The following is a 22114-nucleotide window of genomic DNA, read 5'->3' as shown; positions in this document are numbered from 1 at the left end:
TTTATTCCACACATTTGAAGGAGACTGCAAGAATATTTTTGTAAAGCCTTTCTTTATTTTGTTGGTCCCCAGTATGAAAAGCATTGAAAGTAAATCATACCTACATACTGGTACACGTTTATTTCAATTTCTTGTACAAAAGTACATTGTCAGTATAACCTTTGCATATAGGTCGTCCCATATATCTACATATACAATATAGAGGATGCTTATAGTCTTATACATGTAGTTGGTGACAAATTGTAGTTGGTTCTAGACAACGATAAGCCATGCCATTTCTAGCTCCTCAAATCACAAAAGGAGAAACAAAAAGACATGATATACTCTTGGAGAGCAGACTACTCTAACATACAACTATACTTTTCCAGTTGTTTTTAAGTCAAGAACCAGAACAAAAGGTCAGATCATTAACAACACTGATTACTAGTACCTGTAATCGGATACAGAATTTTTCTGGACATTTTCAGTCAATGAAAATTTGGAATGCAATTCAGAATATTTTGATTAATTACGTATTAAGTACAGTACCAACTAATGTCTTTTGTGTTGACATGCAAAAGAAAATCTTCACCAGTGATGACACCTTGATGCAGAATATGGGGCTATGTTCAGTTCACCATTCAAATATCCTATCAGTTCCATTTCTTCAGGCACCAAAGTGCTACAACTCGGCCAGCCACATGTGTACAACTCTGTCCCCTCCAACAGCACAGACAGGCAGCCTCGCGTGCCACGACAGACCCCCCTGGACCGTCATACTACTGCAAACTGGTGTCTACAATAAAAAAAAAACAGGGAAATCTCAACATTTTCAGATAGTACAGTCAAATCCACCACTCGGGACACTTAAAATCTGTTCTACTGACAGATGGTCACTAGATAGGATTCTTAATGCTTCTGTCAATGGGGAAAAAATTCTTCATTTGCATAATTTCTATTAGCAGCTAACTCACCTGGTGATGACCCTTGTGGAACACCTTCACCTGGTTGCCGGGACGACCACAGGTGGCAAACAGCTTCTCACTCACTCTGCACCATCTGTGTAAAAACAATGTACATGTAGTCCGTCTCAAATGTTACTGATCAAATATTTGCGATGATGAAATTTTAGTGGTTGACTAGTGCCTGTGAAAGTCGTTAGAATTAAGTTACCGCTGACAAATCAAGAACTACAGTAGAGCTAATGTATTTTTTTTCTACTCAATGGTCACCATGTAACCTGAAGGTCACTTAAAGGAGTGAAGGTCACTCAGAGGTTACGGGTTACATACATAACTGTAACAGCATCTCTTTACCCTAGATCAAGTCAAGTCATGATCAAGGCCTTTATTTGGTCAGAAATATCATGAGACTAGCTCAGTTTCTCACTAAGAGTGAGGACTAACTTACCCAATAGGAGAAGCAGGGGTTACAAAGGCTGTATAGCCAGGGTAAAAAAAAATAAAACATTTATCAGGCACTTCAATAATTCTTTCATGGCCACACCTGAAGTTCTTGGCACCCTCAGGATGAACCTGTCTTCGGTCCTCTGGACGACTCGACCTCGTCACGTCCCACATGAACCAATCAGAGCCCGCGACCGCCCCGACAGTCAGCGGGTCTGTTCTACACCAGTCGGCTGAGGTCAGAGGGGCGTGGCCGCAATCCAGCGACATGATTGGCTGGCAGGTGATGATGTCATAGAACCGGATGATGCCAGTTTTTTCAGCTACCATCAGCTTAAGTTGTGAAAGTAATACAGAAATAAATCTTCTTAAAACAGTTTTAAAAACAAATAATTCAGTTTACAATGGCAGTATAATGAAAGACTTAAATGTAATAGATAATTTCATTTCTACCTGTTTTATCCAAGGAGGTTATAAGCCCCTTGTCTTATCCTAGCATTTTAGTGAAAAAAAGTACTAGTACTTCTGTACATTTTTACAATTTGCTCCTATGTATGAGGGAGCTTCAGGCATCAGCCACAGACATCAAACCTCTACATGTAAAAGAACCCAAAACACTGAGAAGAGTACTAAGTAATTGTTCATCCATAGAGCCCATTGGGGAACGCTGGCTCTGACTCCCCAATTTGAATGCCCTATCTATAAATCCTGGATAAAAGTCTGCACAGGGATGAACCATGAATACCTTAGCAGGGTCCTCTGGGTGCCAGTGTACCGACACCCCTGGTCCTTTCAGCGGCATGACGACCTTCTGTGTGCCGTCCAGGTCCCAGACACGACACGTGTGGTCGTCACTCACACTCGCCAGCTGGTCCCCACTGGTCGGCTCAAATACCACATCGTTAACGTAATCTGTGTGACCCTCCAAAACCTGATCATCAAAAAAGATAAAAATACATCAGTAGAACAAGACATCATCCAAACAATGCTAAAAGTTTAGCCTTACAAATATGTAAAAGTTCTGTATATACATGTAGTTGTCATGGCGTTTTATTTTTACATTTCAAATGATAACACATTGTTATTTTAATTAAATGGCTTTCAAAGGTTAATTTTTTCATGGCCATTGGAAATTTTTACCGTCTGAAAATGCTGGAAATTGTATGCTTTGAATACACTGCAAATATACATTGTGACATAAAGAAAATACAGGGATTTGACAACACATGTATGAGAACTACCAAAAAAGGCTTTTCAAGTATATAGTCTCCACCCATACTACTCACATTTTGCAGAACCTTTGTTCAGTACCAATTGTTAAACATGAAGATGTGTTAGCTCTTAAATCATAGAGAAACTAATATAAATTTCAACCTGTGCAGAGTCCTTCTCCTTCAGATCTGAGGAAAAGATGCGAATTTTCCTGTCTGAACCGGCAGTGCTGAATCTGGGGGGACAAATGCAAAGCTCTGTTCAGCCTTCACGGAAATAATTACAGAACACAAGTTTTTAAATAAATACAGAACTAAGGGAACCAAAACAATTTGCTATTATAAAATATGCCAAAATCATGAACACGGCATCCCCAAAAGCTCTAGAATGCATGTCACAATTTGAGAGTAAAAATAAGTGAAAAAGATGAAAATAAATGTTATATTTCAGAACCTGACAACCCTTGGCAGAGTGTTGACGTTGGTTTGCGGGCTCCAAGCGATGGCGTCGACTCTCGTACCGTGGTGAAAGTCACGCAAATGTTCGTACTCAAGATCTCCCAACTCCTTGTCTTCTTCCTAAAGTATAAAAGGTATGAAGTTGCTGATGTAATTAATATGTTATTGGAAGTATACAGATTTATTGTTTTAATTAGATTTATTTGAGAATGACCACTAGTATTAATATTACAAGCAAACAAAAATGGTCAAGAACGAACAAATAGCCAGCCAACAATGGGTCAAAACATTAATCCACAAAGTATCATAGCTATCCTTCCATATTTCTATTGAAATAGTTCATTCATTCATCCATCCATCCATCCATCCATCCATTCATTCATTCATTCATTCATTCATTCATTCAATCGATATCATTATCATTAATTCAACCATTCATTCCGTTTCGTCTATCCGCCCTTCCTAGTTTAATTCATTCATCCCAATTGGCTTTCACTAACAAGCACATTACTTGATAGGGCTTGCATGAATTCAATGATATAAAATGAACAGTTAACTAGTATAACGTCGAATGTTACTTCCAACGTGAATGTTAAGTGGGGAGGGGGGCGCTCACCGGAAAGATACACTTTCCCACAGAAACTCGGTTGTTCCCGCCGTAAGCCACGAGTTGTGACGACTGTTCGAAAGGGCTGAACTCCACGACATGCACGTAACCTTGGACCTCGAACGAGTACGTGCTGTTCACTTCCTGGTCTGTCATTTTGCCGAAATTTCACGTTTCAAAAATTTAGACTCTGCAAAACTTTGTTTTCCCACGTGTGGAGGTCATGACCTGTAATGGAATTGACTACTACTTTGAAGGGGTGAGAATCGGTAGATTAAGGTCTTCATTCCTACGAATTCCTTTATTAGCTAGATTTGTAAAATATTATCAATATAAAAACGATTAAATTGAAACACTTAAAAGATTATTTTGATATTAAAATGGTGTTTCTTTCTCTTTTATGTTAAGAGTATAACCCCCGTTAGTTTGAATGGCATCACCTGAAACTGTGCTTTACAGAAGCGCCTCTGGCGTGTTTTATCTGAACCGCATTGACAATTGTGAAATTACATGTCTGATGTACAGTACTAGTATAAAAGCGATATCTTGCAAATTTGACCAAAAGTTCACAACAGCTCTTGCGTTCACAATTTTTCAACTTCATTATTCTCATTCTGAATCTCTATATCAACACTGCGATATAAGTGATGCTAGTTATTTACGTTAGTTACTGAGTTGCGTGTTTTTTGTTGTCTTATATCCCTCTCCCATTTATTCGTCAATAAAATTTTAAAAAACACTGTCAAGTTTTATCAACCACCTAACTCCGCCCAACATCCATCCTATATATATCCGACACAACGACCGCACTATTAATCATTTGCAACAACTTAATTGTGTTTACATAGGCAATCAACTTTGCTCGGGTGTTTGGCAAACAGTATACGTACTGTTGCAGAACCCATTGAACCCTGCACAGGCCAAAGTTCAACTTCTCGCCTCACAGTACAAAATTTCTCTCACCTACTCCACCATGGCAGTGTTTGGTTCTGCAAAAGAGAGTAAAATATTCGTCTTGCTAACTGTTTTGCTGTACGTCGGTGGAACCTTGTCTCAGAAGGTCCAAGTTCACTTCCACGGAGCGACGGTGTTGTCTTGGAAAGTAGCGGGAAAGGACGTTCTGTTCCAAAGTAGGGAGGCCATATATGACAACCAAGCACCCATCCGAGCAGGTATCATACAATTCAGCAGTTTTACACTTTCATGGCAAGATTTCCCTCGTAAAATTGTCAAATCAGTCTTGAATTTGTCCTTCGACCTTGAACTTGAGATCATACCTTCATTAATAAGGTTATACATACAGTGAAAGTGTATGTTTGCGTTTGAGTGATTTATTTCAATTCGCAGGTAGGGCGATCAGGGGCAAGTCACTCCTCGTAAAAGAAGGGTCAGTGAATGTTTACAAACTATTTTAGAATGAAAATTGTTCACTTGTGTGATTTGTGTTTTGTTATTTTGCATTTAACCCCAGGAATACCGATTGCTTTTCCCCACTTCGGTCAGTGGGAGGCCGGTCCGACGCACGGGTTCGCTAGGACGTCACGGTGGGGATTAGAGGAGGGGCCACAAAAGGTACGTCTTCGAATATAGTTTGAACTTTGAATGTAGATACATAACAGTAACTGACAAAGTACATGTACAATATTGAAATCAAAGAGCATCGTGTGCAAGGGACTGCCAGAAACCCGTATTGCCCCCCCCCCACCTCTCATGCGTAATGCAGAATGCAAACGTCGTTCGAATGCTAAATTGAACTTGCTGAAATGGATTGATTTTGATTTGCGGCTTCCTTAAAAAATTGGCTTTTGCAAGACTATTCATTAGATGACAGTTCAGCACCAAGGAAATGAGCCAGGAACTCAACATCACCTTCATATTTGCAAGTAGGAGTATGTCATGACTACTATTAATATATGTCAAATATTCTACATTCATCCAGGATGCCCAGGGGAACGCCACAGTGGTCTACAGCCTGGTAGATACAGAGGAGACCAGACGGCTGTGGAACCACAAGTTCAAGTTGACGTACACCTTGGTGTTCGGAGACACGGCGTTTAAAACCAGCCTTAAGGTACTAGGTACTTGCATATCTTTATTTCCGAATAACTATTGACTTGTATGGTGATTTGAGTTAAAAACAAAATCATCCAGCAGAGACTGATAGCGATAGTTTCCATATTGGTCAACGGCAAGGCTTTATATTCAACTAGTGTCATATTTTCTCCAGCCCGACGTCTTTCTAGTTGCCTGTATACTAGTACATAAAAGCGTCTCCAATTTTCCTAAATCTCGCGTCAAGAAGGATAAGAACATGCATGCCCAGATCCCAACATAGCCAATCTTAATTGAGTGTACTTAATGTTGAGAGGCGCGTGAACAACACATTTGTGGTTGCAAGACTGTTGAAATTCTATAGCATTCTGCTAGGCGGCGCAACCACATGAAAACTCAAACCGTTTCCCACCCCCTGACTGGAATGGACCGCTCCCGGTAGATTGGATCTTGTACATTGACCAACCAGAAACGTCAGAAATCTATCTCATCAGTGGAAACAACCAATGGCAGATTGTGCATTTTTCTCACCAATGGCAGGCCTGGATTCTCCTCATTGGCCAATCACAGAGCAGTAATTGTTACAAATTTTGCACCTGTGGTGCAGCTGGTCAGACTTCTATCCCACTTGCCGAGTCGGTTGTCTCGTCATTCGATTCATGAACCGCCGACGACCGGTCACGTCGGCTCTACGTTGGTCCACCGTTGTACAGCCTGGTTATCGAACCGAAAAAGAAACACTTCTTCGGCCGCAAACTTTACCCAAGCCGTCTGTTCTACTGCCGTCGCCGTAAGCCAAAATGTGTGTACGCGGCAAGGGAGGTCGAAGCAAGAGACTGGGAATGAGTACGTGGCCACGCCGTGCCGTTCTCCTGGACAACGTTAACACCCAACGCATCGCCGAGCCCACCATCCACCGTTTTTCTCGTTATCGAACCGAAAAAAGCACTTCTTCGGCCGCAAACTTTACCAAAGCCGTCTGTTCTACTGCCGTCGTACCGTAAGCCAAAATTAGCCTGGGTGCCATCCTATTTCTAGGATGCTAGAGGGAAGCGAGTGTAGGAGCCCCGGTAGAAATAGGATGGCACCCAGGCTAAGCCAAAATGTGTGAACGCGGCAAGAGAGATCGAAGCAATGGGCTACCAAACATGATACATGCACGTAGCCGAATCACCACGCCATGCCAAGCCAAGCCACGCCACGAGGCGCCGCGTTAGCCTTCTCCTCAACAACGTCTAGGCCATCACCAAGCCCGCCATCCACCGTTTTCTTCAACGGGGAGCTTCATGAGAGTCTTCGGGCTCATCTACGAGGAGACCCGCGGTGTTCTAAAGGTGAGACCGTCTTCCAAGTTGGGAATATCGAATACGTAATACCTTCAGAATATTCAAGCGTCTTTAGTTCGCAGTGCTTTATTTCAAACTGATAGACCATGAAAAGTCCCTTGTTATTTACCAATAGGCCGGGGACAAGGTCGGGAAGAATACTTGAAAGTGGAAATGCTGTTCTTTTATTTCAATGGCAGGAGGTCCTAACGTTGTATCTCTCTCAATCCAACGCAGGACTAGGCGACACGTGCACGTGAAGACATTCGAAGTCTGCAGGAACAGTACAGGGTTCAGTTCGTACGTCAATCACCTCTACAATGACCTCATGGACGACCTGTTCAGGTAAACTACAGGGTATGCATTTTCTTTCTGTATTGTGACAGGCTAAATGTTTGAATAATTGAATTTTCAATGCACTGAATTCTAGATTGTTTCTTCCAACCTTCATTTAACCTTCAAGGTATATAGTGTACACTCTTCGGCCGAGGCCGTTTTTCAAGAGTTCAAAGGAGGAAGTCATTATGTACTAGCCTTTTTCTTGGACAATAATTTCAAAATGTTGCTTCGTGTTTATAGCATGATTGTAGCGTGAAATGTCTGCATGAATGTGTAGCTGTTGAACGTACTTGTATGTTCGGTCCTTATACATTGTGTCCTTCTGCCATCCAGGACTAATGGAAACCGACTAATATAGAAACCCACGATGAAGAATTTAGGGCTCAGGTCGTATGTCGACCATCTCAACGACGGCCTGATATCGATGGGACGGCCTGTTCCAGACATATTACAAGGTAAGCATTTTTTATACTTTATCATGACATTCAAGTCCTACATTTAGATAGTTGAGTTTGGCAAGGCACTGTTTTTTAGATTTTGTACTAGCTTGGACAAAGTCTGTTGCGCATAGTTTTTATAGCATGATTGCAACTTGAAATGTCGACATGATTGTGCATGTGTTGGAGATACCTGGCATGTCTGGTTCTAAAATTGTATCCCTCTCCCCAATGCAGGACTGGAATCCACGTGAAGAGAAGACATTCCAAACCTGTCCGTACGTCAATCATCTCTACCTGATTAACGGCCTCATCCAGGATATTCAATACAATGTAAGCATTTTCTGTACACTGTATTGTGACAGCAGGCTCTACATTTAGAAAGTTGAGTTTTGCAGGGCAATGATTTTAAAATTATGTACGAGTTTATTTTTTCTTGGACAAAAATCTCCGTTGCATTGTGTTTATGGCGTGATTGCAACTTGAAATGTCGACATGATTGTGCATGTGTTGGAGATACCTGGTATGTCTGGTTCTAACATTGCATTCCTCTCCCCAATGCAGGACAGGAAACCACGTGAAGGGAAGACATTTCAAACCTGTCCGTACGTCAATCATCTCTACAGAGACCTGATTAACGGCCTGATCCAGGATATCCAATACAGTGTAAGCATTTTCTGTATACTGTATTGTGGCAGCAGGCTCTACATTTAGAAAGATTTGCAAGGCAATGATTTTAAAATCATGTATTAGTTTATTTTTTCTTGGACAAAAATTGTGTTTATGGCGTGATTGCACCTTGAAATGTCTGCATGATTGTGCATGTGTTGGAGATGCCTGGTATGTCTGGTTCTAAAGTCGAATCTCTCTCCCCAATGCAGGACTGGAAACCACGTAGAGAGAAAAGACATTCCAAACCTGGATGAACAGTTTAGGGGACAGTCCGTACGTTAGCCTCTACATAACACCGAGCTGATAAACGGCCTGTTCTAGATATTACAAGGTAAGCATGTTTTCTTCTTAATTGTGACAGCAGGTTCTATATTTGAATAGTTTAAACGTTTTGTAAGGCATTATTTTCTTAATTTTTGTACTAGCCTATTTGGTAATATTGATTTTGTTTTGTAGACAAGGGGTTTCGAATGAGATGTCTTGTACTAGATTTTAGACGTTCGATCTCTGGTTTGACGGGGGCATTTTTGGGCATCCCAGATCTTATGGTTTCCCAGGTCTACAGTTACTTGACGATGCTGCATGTGTATTTGCCATACACGTTTCGTTGTTTCTCTGCACCTTACTTTTTAGTGTTTAATTGCAACAACGCAAGAATGTGTTAGTTTGGCTGCCTGGTTCTTATTGCTAGTAATTTCCCTTTCTTGTAGCTCCAAGAAGCTGCGAAGGAGGCAGCAGCCTCCAGGATCCAGAGATCAGCACCAGCCGCGTGGCACTGAAGCACATCGCTGCCACCATCAAGCCTGGATATATCAATTACATCGATGTCCGAGGTAGAGACCAGTCCTGATGAGGCTGTCCATTGCCGAGTACGCCATCTCCATGACAACGAAGATCTGGGCACGTGTGTACGCCCTTCCAGAGGACCATGGTGGAAGTCAAGCCTCAGTGTTATGTCTAATGGAAAGGTGATTGAAGTGTCTTAGTTGGTGTCAACTTGTGTTTGAGTGCGTTTTGTTAATGGCGAGGACTGCTGCTGGTGGGGGGTTTGAAAATTTTGAGAGCTGTGACTCCTTTTGCACGCGAGGCTTCGGACAGTTTCTGTGACATACAGGTTCGATGCTTGACTGGTTTAGCTTCTGTGACTCTGTTGATGACTGGGATTGTGTTCGGGGTTGCTACGAAGTTCATTCCTCCGGAAAACGGTGACTTTCCTTGTTCTGTTGGCTCGTGACTGCTTCGGTTCTTTTACCACCTACCGTCCGTTCTGCCTTGTGTGATGGTCTAGGGTCGGGGACTTACACCATTCCACAAGATGCCCTGTGTCGTAATCTTGGGTCCCGAACCAAGACGACGGCACAGGGCCAGAATGGAAGGTATGTGGACGAAGAACCTGAGTAGTCATTGGCTAACAGAACTAGGGAATTTGCTGTTTTCTGAAGGATTTAGCTTTGCAGTCCCCCCGGATGGAATTCCGGCCATCAATGTAGTTACAGAAACTTGATTAGTTATACATCGTGCTTGTGTACCATAGAAACAGGCTGAAGTCTTGTGTGTAGAAGTAGCCACCGTTCTGAAAGTTTTTGAACCGCCCAACAGCAGCATTCCTGGTTTTGAACAAGGACAAGCAAACCTCTTAGCACCAACCAAGGCATTATGATCACTCTGCCACTAGTAGTCAAAAATGAATGAAAGTGGTTTAGCGAAGTTAGACAAACGTAGGCTTACTTTCAATTGTATTGTATACTAAGCTAGAAAGTGTCATCATACATTTCCACTGTGCCAGTGTCATTCTGTATGGAAAATGTATTTTTCTTTAAGTGTGAATTTGTTTATGCACAAAATGGCGATTGGAATGTTTGAATTACTCCAAGCCTATTCCGTAGATGGAATTTCTTGCTTAAGACCTTTAAAGAATGTTCATTGTATATTAATGCCCGGTGTACTTTCCTACAGCGATGTATATTAATGTCCATTGTACTTTTCTACAGCGATGTATATCATGTTAAATGCATGTACGCAAGGTTACTATGTATCGTGTCAATTTTTTTTTCATGTCCTGACGATAAAATTGATGTTTCCTGTTCTGTGTCCCTTTTTGTACAAACATGATTAAACTTTAGTCTTTTGTTCTCACTAAGCCTTCATTTTTCACGTATTTCGTTTGTATTCTAGTACAAGAGTGGCCACATTGTCCTATAATGGAGACAAAATACGTGAATACATTGGCTTTGAGAGCAAAGGTCTTTTTTTTCCTTCTCAACTTGACTTTATCTTCATTAAACTGTGTTCTGTGCATGTTCTCCAGAATAAACTTGTTACTAAGCATTCTTAGCTTTTGTCATGAGTCACTGAGTAATTACTGTTTTCACCAGCTTGTAGATTTGTTCACACATTTGTCCTTTGGTGTCAAATTAAGCGGTGTTACTGTAAGCACATGTAGCTGTATGCTAATTACCTCTTAGCTAGTTACATTGATTTGCATTTCTATCAGTACAAGTAGACATTGACGTATAGGCTGATTTCAGTGAACATGATGGCCAATATTCCTGGGTAGTTCTATGGTACTGTTGTATTAGATCCACCTGGGTCAAGTTTGATTGTCTTGTCTTTTTGTTTAAAACATATTTGGAAATGTTACTTTTACTTTATACATAACCAACTCTATCATGTCTATAGAGTCGGATACTGTGTTCTTACGGTATCTAAATTTGTTTGTAGCCTTCGTTTTAAATGTATTAGGCTATTCCAGTGCATAATGATAATAAATTGATTTTTTTGTCTTGTTTTGTATTCTTTGCATAGTAGACAGACGAAAGGTCTTTTGTTCTCACATGAAACATATTTAGTGTATTTCGTGGCTATTTTAGCACGAGAGTGGCCACCTTGTCCTAGAATAGATGCAAAATACACGAATGAGCTTCGAGAGCAAAAGTCATTTCTTCTCAGATGGACTCTGGTTTAGTTGTAGTCAAGTTATGTTTTGTTGCAAGTCTGTACAACCAAAGCTTAAGGTTTACACCCCGAGGAATAAACAAAATCATTGTACACTGATCGTTTATTTTGTCAACGCCTGATATGAAATAGTTTCAAACTAGACGCTTTTTTATCTATTATGAACTTGTACATGTGTATCATTATACACGTCGAAATAACCTTTAATCCAAGATAATCTTGCTAGCTCTTAGAAATATTGCTTCTTTCTACGTTGTTAAGCATTATTGTAATTATTGACACACTCCCCTGTAGATTCCCTATTCAATACAGCGAATATGTTTGAAAGACTCTACTATCATGATTGACATTTTGTTCTTATCAAGGTGGAAAATACTGGAGAGACCACCTTCAATTTCACCACATTACTGCACAACTACTTCCGGGTTGACGACATCAGATCGGTGACTGTTTCCGGTATGCAGGGTTTAGAGTACATAGACAAGGTGGGATTCAACTCAGTAATGTCTTGCCATCGGTTTCTCTTCAGATATCCACCCTGATTTGCTTGTTTTGCATATTGTTTTTCTGTGTGTATTGTTTGATGACTGATGATTGTTTGCCTACCTGCCTGCCTACGTGCTCAGGCCAGAAACTGGCCCCTTGCTTTCCCGGAGGATCCTCCAAGCAGTCATGATGATTGTTTGATGAAACCCAATTGTATTTTTCTTAGCACCTCAGATTTTTCATATTCTTAGCAAATAAAACGAGAAAGTTTTCTTATTTCTGGAAATGTATTTGCGAGAAAGTATTCTTATTTCTGGAAATGTATTTGCTTTCTCGACAGAAGAAAATGTAAACATAATATGTATGATATAAATCCCCCTGAAAGCCTAAATGGTTCTTAACTATAGTTTGCCATTTGTAAAAGTATGTACCAATACACGCGGACTTGGAAATGTTGCCTTACGTGGTTTATTTCCATTCAAATATATGCAGACGCGAAACTTTGAGAGGTTTACAGAACGCCGTGAACTGTTGACTGTTGGCGAGTTTGTGGATTACGTCTACATCAACACACCATCCAGTCACGTCATTACAGGTGGGTACTCAGGCATGTTGTAAGGGATTGCATACGTCATTTCATATGATGATGTCAAGTTGACGGTCCCGTATATGAGGGAGATTCAGGTGTCAAACCTCTGCACGACGTTATAGAACCCAATACATTAATCGATGAAAATGACCAGGAGTGCGTAGCTAAAACGAGAGCCTTAGCGAAGGTCAAAACGCATTGCAATACTAGCTACAAAAGCATCAAGACAAAGATGGGCTAGAGCATCGTACATTCTGATTGTCATTCGATAAGATATATATAATAGCCATTGACGCATGCTAGTAGTGTGTTACGCCACAGGGCGGTTATCAATAGTTGACCAATGCAGTTTCAGACGCTTGCTGCTTCATTAACATACGACCTTAGTATCTATGATGTTTGATGCAAATGATAAGAATACAGTTATGGAAATAGATGCCTCCGTGACTCTTCGCTGCTGAAGGTTAATGTTGATGAAGCGGTGAACAACTGAGTGGGTACATCATGCAGATTAATTTGCATTTAGCGGAATATTGAAATAAAGTTTTTCATTTTTCTTATGTGTAATATGAATTGCTGCATGTTGGTTGGCTACTTCAGCGTACAAACTTTCAGTAACCTTTAACCCATTAGTATGCCCAGGAGCCCAAAACATCAAGTGTCCAAACAAGTAGGTCAGTCGTCACAAAGAAGGCATAAGAATCGACATAATTTGATGAGTCTACTACTCTGTAGCTGCAGTGCGAAGTCAGCTCATTATCGCCCTGAGAAAGGTGACAGACGCCAAATGGCAGTTACTCAAGCAACTGGATATGATTTTGGAAACGGCCAGACGTTTCAAGAAACATCCACTATACTTGTTTTCGTCAGTGACACTGAGCAAGATCTTTCGAGTTTTTTAATCACGAACTATGAATTGATATGCAAATAAAGTAAAGATGAATTGATATGCAAATAAGGTGTCAGTCTGTCTACTATCATTTAGCAGGTAAAAAGACATACGTTGTGTGCAAAGAACTTACTAGAATAGTTAACGTTTGGTTGATGTTTCAGGTATAAATGGCGGCCGCACGATGCGCATGGACAAAGAGAACTTCCCGGACACGGTCGTCTGGAACCCATGGGAGACCATGAGCCCGAACTTCCCGGACCTTGGGAACGACGAGTACCTCTCGTTCATCTGTGTGGAGGCAGGTCACGTGGTCACCCCCGTCACGCTGACCCCGGGGGAAGAGTTCAAGGCTGTCCAGACGCTGACGTTGTAGGGTGTTCGAACGTGACGTCACGGCCGCCATGTTGTTCGGTTAAACCTGGAGGAGTCAGAACTTGGACCGTGCATGCGTATGATGTCATATGCATGATTTTATGCTTCATAACACCCTGTACGCACTCTGTACACACTCACAAATCACGAGCACATATATGATAGAATGAAGCGCATATATGCACGCTCGTATTATTTTAAAACTGCAAATATACGCAATCGTGTTTTTTTTTACCATTTACAGCATTGTCGCAAATATCCCGTTGTAGTTCTGAGCCGTGGAGACGAAAATTAAATTCATGTCTATCAAGTTAGTATGGATTTATGGGTGGTCTTAATGCGAATATAACGACGCATAGCATAGAGCCTTTGGAATACCCCTACTTTGCCCCTAGCGGGGTTATTTGGGGGTATTGATGATGATGATGAATAGCCTGGGTACCAGACCACCACTCTACAGTCGCTAATCCTTCCGGCCGGGGAATCAACTTGCCCCGCCACCACAGTTAGCACAGGACCCCTATAGCTAATCATCGACAGATATCAGAGGTTGCGGCTGCCAAGAGAGACTGGGTGCCAACTCTTAGGCCTTCCCCGACCAAAAGGGGTTTGATATCGTATTGCATCGCGCGAAGGGTCTACTTTTGGAATTGAGTTTTTTTTTTTTTTACTAGACCGTATGCATTAAACGCTAATAACAGCTGACGGCACGAAGCCGATTCCCATGGTACTTTTGTTCTTTCCCTTGTGTGTTGAACATTGAGCTTGAACCGATGACGTAGAGAACAAATGGCGGACTAAAAAAGTGCCCCAGTGTCGAATATCAAAACAGAATTTCTGGAAAATCGTGTGAACTCAGAGCTAAATGGAACAATAGCGCCTATAGAATGATTAGTGCATATACAGGAAACTTTGTTAATTCAAAACGACGCAGTATACTTTGTGGCATTGATTTTCGTACTTTTTTTGCGTCACGCAACAAATCAAGAAAATCCTTCTTTTATGTACGCTTTGCGGTCCTATGTTACGAAAGACAAGTTGAATTTGGCGTGTTTCTAGTAATCTCAATGCAAATCTCTACGGGGCAGGGGATCCAGTAGGCCAGACAGTCATGATCTAATCGTTCCCGTAGTTTTGTAGCTCTTCCCATGGGGGAAACGCTATAGTTTAAAAGGTTTCCTTTGAAAGGTCAACATTACAGAGCCGCTGTCGTGTCAACAGAGCAAAAAGCGTGCCATGTTGAAAGCTGCAGTGTTGTGTTTACTGCTCAAGTACGTCAGGATAAGAGGGAGCATGCTTTTCAAGCACGTCGGTGTTGTGTGCCTGACTGCCAGTCTGGAAAAGTCCCAAGTAAAGTGGCAAGGGACGCACAAACGACACGGGAAACGCCTGGCCATGATTTCGTGAGTATCGCATTCCATATAAAACTAATAATTCAAATGATTTTCCCTTTCTCTCATTATGCTGTAACTATAATACCCTGCCATGTATAAACAAATAATTATACAAACGAGTCGGTAAAGTACTTTGCAACAAAATAGCCCTTTTTTTATAAATCTGAATAATTTCAATCCACATTTTTGCCCATGTCAATACTTTATAATAGCCACTTATAGGGTTACTAGTGATTCTGCATTATATGCGTCGTTGTTTTCTTGAAATTAAAGGGGGCTTTAGACCTCTTGACCAATCAAGGCTCCTCATTCTTGGACACCGTGTTTATTTAGGTCACTGAATGAATGAATGACGTCACCTAATTAGGCAAGGGCGATTTCTCATGGATAGGGCGCACTTTCCACAGTGTGGGGATGCTACATGCACTGTCCGTATCTTTGAGCAATAAAAAGGAAACAAATGAAATCTCCACCACTATCATTCTGTATCTACAACTTAACTGTGCTATAGCTGTAGCCTTATAACTATCAATTTAGCATTGGATTTTTTAAAAAGTAGATATGCTCCCCATTTCGATGAGTGTAGTATTCCTTGGGTCATGATACCCGTACCCAAACATCATCGTCACTAAAAATGTGAGCCAGGGAAATCCCCCGGTTTCGTAACCCCAAAAAGTCCAACTGCGTGATGGAACAAGGACATTGTCAGAGATGAATATTGGTTGTATCAAGAAAAGAGAGTGAGTTGACCAAAACATTGAGTTCTGCGTACAAAGGACGTGAAATACAGGTTAGTGCGGGTACACGGGTTGGGGGAGGGGGGCGAACTGGGATTGTATGTTTGTGTATTCATCATCCCTTTTCGCAAGGAGGTTAAATATACATGTATATTTAACCTCCTTGCTTTTCGGCATCAGTTTTGAAGGCATATGCCACCATTTTGAGGAAGTAGATGTAAAAAAAGAAAGAACAAGAAAATCACAAGAAAAGGGGGGTGATTGAATGGCCAAGGAGTCTTAGAATATTCTTTCAAACCTCCTTGGAATGACAGAAAGACATTTATAGTTATTTTCAGAAAGTGCGCAATCGAGGATCAGTCAATTTTCGGAAAGGCCTTTGGAAATAATTGTCTAACCTTAATCAATACCCCAAAGCCAAAAAAACAGAATGTCTACTGGACAATATCAATGATCAAATTTAGAAATGTGAAACCAGTGGGTAGTATCATGACTGAGTTACCTTGACAAAATCTATATCAGACATTGTGTTGTGCTGTGTTGTTCCCATGCACTCATGCACCAGCAGGACACATTATGTTATCATGTGTTGAATTTTTCTTCCCTACCCTGCTTTATAGTCTCCCAGTTCTTTCACTTGTAACTTGTAGATATAATATCATCCTTCATTATAATTTAAATTCTGCTGAGTACACCCCAAAAAGTGATCAGTTTAAAGAGATCTCAGTATTGACCCCAAAGTATGCACACTTCAGAATCAGATATCCAAGAGTTCAGGACATTATCCAGAAGGCCTGGTGTCACTAATAATAAGGACATTATACATCAACTAACACATGCGACATATATACCTTTCTAAATTTGATGTAAGGGTGGACCCATAGCAGCGTATTGCAATTGTGTAAACCAAGACATTTGCAGATGACAACCGAATCGTAGGCCAGACATGTTGTGGTATGAGTCACCTTGAAGCGAAATTCCAATGTTGTGATGCATATGTTACTTGTAATAAACAGATTGTTGCAATGGTGCACTTTTGTTCTTTCAGTACGCGGTATTCCAATTTTGTAGCTCATAATAATAGTCATATGTTTTTATGTTTGCCAATACTTCTGTTTCCATACCATCCAAGTTCCAACCATCCAAGCATGTCTAGCAAAATATGTGACGCTAAAAGTTGTCCGTTCAAATATGTTTACCTCTCCAAATTGAAATTGCTATTAGTATTAGAAAACTTCAATACATTGCAACTTCAATAACAGTAACTTCAATACATTGCAAGTTAGAAATTCAAGTAATTCAATTCATTGCAAGCTGAAATTTTACGTTAACAGACAATTTTGCAAAAACAGGTCTGAGGATACTATGTTATGCTGTACTGATTTCCGCATGTGATATGTACTCTCTTTAATGAACACCAAGAGTTGGATATCCTTGTCGAGACTGTGTTTAAATTGGATTGAAATTCACAGTTACTCTACACTCCTTGCCGTTGTTTTCCCTGAGACCTTTATTTCAGTGCAAGCCGACTAAAAGCTATGTAGCACTGGATTTCTTTTACATAAAGGCAAGCTGTTGTTACAGGTTTCCATAACATTAAACCTGTTTTAGTCAAACAAATTTGACCTGCGCTAGCCATTCATTTTGTTTTGGAACACCATCTGGTGAATGATAAACCGACAGAGTTGTTGGCAATGTTGCTGAACAGCGCACAATGAAAAAGCTCTCAAGAATAAAAGCTTTGCTGCGTTTGGACTGTGGAAAGTCCCAGCAGTTTTGAATAGGCAGAGGTCACGTGTGTATAATATCTTCAGGTCAGGTTCCAGCTGTCGAGAGCTTTCCCAGGGGCTGAAATACTACCTGCATATGCAGGTTAATATTAGTGCAGGTAAAATTGGAACTGTTCAGGTATATTTGATGCCTACATGCAAGTCCTGTACCGGATGAGGACACTCATTGTATGTAGGCACTCGTTGGAGATGCAGAAAAGATGTATTTTATTCTAGCCCTGTTTCAATTCATTAGTGCTATCATTTACATACATTCATACATGATTTAACCTTCCCAAGGCAAGCTCTTAAAGCTTGGAACATATTTGAATATATAGAATTGAAATCTATACCTACATATATGCTTTATCAGTGTATGGTTACTGCTGTCCTTGTCTTGACAACCTTGCAATGTCAGGTTGGTGTATATTTACTGCAATTCCCATGGCCTGAGTTGGCTGCATTTGGAAGTCCCCTTCCATATCTTGATTTATCTTTTGGGTACAAAACTAGCATATATGTAGGTATAGATTTCAATTCTATATCATATTCATAAATAAAAATATGTTCCAAGCTAAGGGCACAGTTTAAAACAATATGTTGCCTTACATATACATTGAGTACATACACACTGTGGACTTTTTGTATTCCAATGTACCTAAATATGCATAGTACTAGTATGTAACAGACAAAAACTTGCACAAATGAATTTTATTACTAGGTTACATGCTTTTTACTCTGTACACCCAATGGTAGCATTGATGCATACAAATATATGTAATGCTACGATGAAAAGTATCTACTATCATTCTGCAGATTGCCAGTGACTGAGCGCTTGAATTTCTGCAAGAGAAATCTCAGCGTCCCTTTCAGCTGTTTGTATAGGTAGGTAACACAAGCTTGATCGTCATTTTCTTCACAATTTTACAGAAGACATAGATCTATATGTAGATTTTAGTCATGGGAAATGGCTTTGCACAAATTTGACCTTCCCATTTTTAAAATGAAATGCAAATATTATGTCACATGACAAATATTTGTATTCCTAGATTCAGAAGTAAAGTATCAGTTCCAAATACTTTGCTGTCAAAACTATCAGACTGCCTTTCACAGCCTGGTTTGTGCTAACTTCTTGTGAACAATATTGTTCAACTGTGTCCAAATTTGCACAGTTTTGGATGTAGTAGATGGAATCTTTTTCGACCAAGCCTGTAGAGTACTTAGTTTGATTATGTAAGAATCCAAAGGAGTGGAAAGGCATTCTTCAGAAATACTGAACTTCACAGTACACAACTTTTGTAGTAATTGTACTGTGAAGTACCTAATTATTGTGATATTGCTCTCAAGATTTGCAACATCTTATAATATAAGTTATAGCTTGTGTCTTATTCGTTAGGGTTAGGTGAGTGGACATTATAAATCCTCTTCTTAAGTAATAAGGTGTACAAACTAAGCACAGTTTACAGTGCTTCAATGATTAATCACCTGTATGTTCTGCTTCATTAGTACTAATAGTAGGGAACAAATCAATGAACGCACTCAGATACACTTCTCCATTACAGTCAAACAACGGTCAACCATACCAGTTACTCTGCAAACTAGCCTGTGATATACATGTGGACACACAAATCAGGCTGTCTTCACAGAACAAAACAAAGCCCGAAATATATATTTTTAGTAAAGGTTAAAAGGTTCTCAAGTACATTTAGTACACAAATGATCACCATACAATTTCAATGATAGAATTATCTATGACACTCAAAATGTTTGTTTGTTTTAACCTTTGTTTATTCATGATAAGCTCAAATCGGCACACAGGCCGCTTTTCATTGAGGTCATGAGGGAAGAGCTGCTCATTTGGATCCAGGGTTTGTCCCAATGCATATCTGACACATCAATTCTTGAATGCACTTCCATGTCTTGTCCTTTGCGCTAGAAGAATTGTGGCCATGGTGTCATGCTTTGAGAAAAAAAGCTTAGATATTTTCCATGAGCTTCTGCCCATGTAACAAGTTATGTACTAGTGACCCAGAGTCGACCCAACTTTGCAGTGTTTCCAACCTATGAGGCACACAACTATAAATTAATTAATAGTAAGTTTTCCATAAAGTAGATCTAAGCTATGGGAGAGAGTGAGTGAGTGTGAGATCTAATAGGTTTTCCAATGATATCCTAGTTAAAATCATCGATTCAAATCATTTATCACAGAGCATCTTTATTTAAATGATGGTATATCCAAACCCAACTGGTCAACCATTGTGTTAACCTTCTCCCTGCTGCCAAACTCTGTATCCAATAGGAAATTGGGTGCCAGACGGCTACTTCAGTGTGCTAAAGGTTAAACTTAAAACCTTAGAGTCCAAGCTAAGAAATCAGACCACCCAAACATGAACAGTATCAATTTTGGGTGTCTTTTGATTTAGATTCCAGATCATTCAATTCAACTTGTTATTATCACCTTTGGAAACAAGGCTCACAACAGCAATATTCCAGTCTGCTTGACCAAATGTAGGGTCATTGCAGGGTCATGAAAAAGATGGCCACCTCAAAGTATACAACAATTGTTTTGGTCAAGCAGTTAACAGTTGTTCAACCAATGATGCTCTGTGATAACTGGCTGAACGTTTGCCATCAGGGTACCCATGGGTAACATATAACTTCTACTTTATGGAAAACTTACTATATTGATGTGCCTCACAAGTTGGTAAGGATATTCCTTTTAAAACGGGTTGACGTTTTTCTGGGTCACCCTGTAGAAACTTTTGTACTTATCAGCTAATCCATCACCATTACTAGTAGCTTGCCTACAGCATCTCTGGCTTGTAAATAAGAACATATGTCATTAGGACAAGTAGGTAACAATTCTCAGGTATATTGTCTTAAGAGTGGTGCTATCCTGCCCATTCAAAGCAGTCGGGACTACATTAATGCCTTTGATTTCATTTACAACATTTATACCCTTTTCTATAAAAGGCATTAGTGTTTGAATATGCTAAACTGATTTTTACTTGTTCATTCCAATCCATACTGCTATAGCACTTTCTGGTGTCATTACACCAACTTATATTAAAACATCTTAACATACAGTGACCTACTTATTTTACCATCATGTTGGGTTAAAGTTGTGCAATATTTTAACCTTCTCCTGCTGATTTACCCTGTGTTCAGTAAAGTTTGAGTCCAGATACTAGTAGTTACAATGTATATCACCAGGGAGAAGGTTAATGCCAGCTGCTAAGGAATTGATTTGAATATCCACTTCTGTTGCACAGATGCCATACTTGATATTTGTTTTTCATCTATGAAATATCACACACTATATAGGTGAAGACCAAGGCTATAGCAGCTTACAAATGCACACTGCAATTGCACAAATAATGCTGTTTTATTACACATGATAAAGAAAATTATACAACATGGCAGAAACATAGCTATACACATGTAGGTCTGAACTGAACTGAACTGTGACTATACAGATTTTCTCTACTTTAGCACAAAAGCCAGTTAAGTAAAGTTATCATAACTTGTCTCTGGTGCTAACACGGCTTCAGTATAAGTGCAATGAATTGCATATTTCATAGATGTTTAATTTCTTACTTGTTATTATTTGAACATGACATAAACAATTTGAATTAAGTAGCTATATATAGTAGAGGTGCGCTTCCTAAGTAGCAGAACATTATAAGTCTTTCATGTATAATTATGGAAACTGACATAAAACACTTATTGTATGGAAAGTGTTGCTAATTGATCTGCAAGAAATGCATGTTGAAATATGTTATCAAGTTTTAGTCATTTAGTGTAAAGGGTTCGTGAGACTTAACAGACACATACATGGAAAGAGATGATTTACCTTTGATGATTTTCGTTTGCTTCAGTGAGTACTTTCAAATGCTTTTGATGAAAACACGTACATACATCAGTTCTTTAACTTTTTCCACAAGGTCGTGTACATCAGGGACTGTGTTGACATTTTTCTAATGATTGATTGAGTACACCTATCATGTGGCATATTCAACAAAAGTATCATACAATGTGTCAAATTCATTGCAATACTTTGAAAATACTTAACATTACGTGAGTTTTCAACCTTGTGTATCATTGGCGATCTCGCACTGTTGTCGGATAAGCTATCAGTAAATATTTGCCACGTTTTTATTGTAGCAAGCCGGAACTTACAGCAATCTCCATGCCCTGTGTAATGCAAAACTATGAAAGTCACACTCTCCTATTCGGATACTCGGTTCCAGTGCTGAATGTGGCGTTCACATTTGGGTTTCAAGACACAGGGGATTTCAAAACACTGGTGTTCCAGTGCTCAATTGCCCGTAGCATTGTTAAATCCAGTGCGAAAGGCGTGGCTGTTGTAAGTCAGCACTCGGTTCCAGCACTAGCACTGCTGAATGACCTTTGAACTGACCTGTGGTCGCACG

The 22114-nt window shown here is 40.0% G+C and overlaps 2 protein-coding genes across 2 annotated transcripts; one reads left to right on the top strand and one right to left on the bottom strand.

Moving 5' to 3' along the window:
- Positions 1-31: 31 nt before the first annotated feature.
- Positions 32-3909, bottom strand: LOC136421727 (nucleoporin Nup37-like). The gene is made up of 7 exons (XM_066409238.1): positions 3672-3909; positions 3051-3175; positions 2760-2832; positions 2131-2316; positions 1486-1718; positions 954-1038; positions 32-775 (listed from the first exon to the last, which is right to left on the bottom strand). The coding sequence occupies exons 1-7, from the start codon at positions 3816-3818 to the stop codon at positions 662-664; spliced, it is 963 nt and encodes a 320-aa protein (XP_066265335.1). The 5' UTR covers positions 3819-3909; the 3' UTR covers positions 32-661.
- Positions 3910-4635: 726 nt separating this feature from the next.
- Positions 4636-13982, top strand: LOC136421477 (uncharacterized). The gene is made up of 6 exons (XM_066408803.1): positions 4636-4834; positions 5134-5234; positions 5602-5733; positions 11808-11927; positions 12421-12523; positions 13571-13982. The coding sequence occupies exons 1-6, from the start codon at positions 4636-4638 to the stop codon at positions 13780-13782; spliced, it is 867 nt and encodes a 288-aa protein (XP_066264900.1). The 3' UTR covers positions 13783-13982.
- The last annotated feature ends 8132 nt before the right edge of the window (positions 13983-22114 follow it).

Source organism: Branchiostoma lanceolatum, chromosome 16 (genome assembly GCF_035083965.1).
Source record: "Branchiostoma lanceolatum isolate klBraLanc5 chromosome 16, klBraLanc5.hap2, whole genome shotgun sequence".
NCBI classification, from domain to species: Eukaryota; Metazoa; Chordata; class Leptocardii; order Amphioxiformes; family Branchiostomatidae; genus Branchiostoma; species Branchiostoma lanceolatum.
This window is presented reverse-complemented; position numbering and strand designations above follow the sequence as displayed.

Bases quoted from the DNA above. Each gene is read 5' to 3' on its own strand.
- LOC136421727 (XM_066409238.1), bottom strand. From the start codon at position 3,818: ATGACAGACCAGGAAGTGAACAGCACGTACTCGTTCGAGGTCCAAGGT. The intron at 2,833-3,050 runs GTTCTGAAATAT...TTGTCCCCCCAG, and splicing joins ACTCTGCCAAGGGTTGTCAG to ATTCAGCACTGCCGGTTCAG. The intron at 2,317-2,759 runs GTTGAAATTTAT...TTTGATGATCAG, and splicing joins AGGAGAAGGACTCTGCACAG to GTTTTGGAGGGTCACACAGA.
- LOC136421477 (XM_066408803.1), top strand. From the start codon at position 4,636: ATGGCAGTGTTTGGTTCTGCAAAAGAGAGTAAAATATTCGTCTTGCTA. The intron at 5,235-5,601 runs GTACGTCTTCGA...ACATTCATCCAG, and splicing joins TAGAGGAGGGGCCACAAAAG to GATGCCCAGGGGAACGCCAC. The intron at 11,928-12,420 runs GTGGGATTCAAC...AAATATATGCAG, and splicing joins GTTTAGAGTACATAGACAAG to ACGCGAAACTTTGAGAGGTT.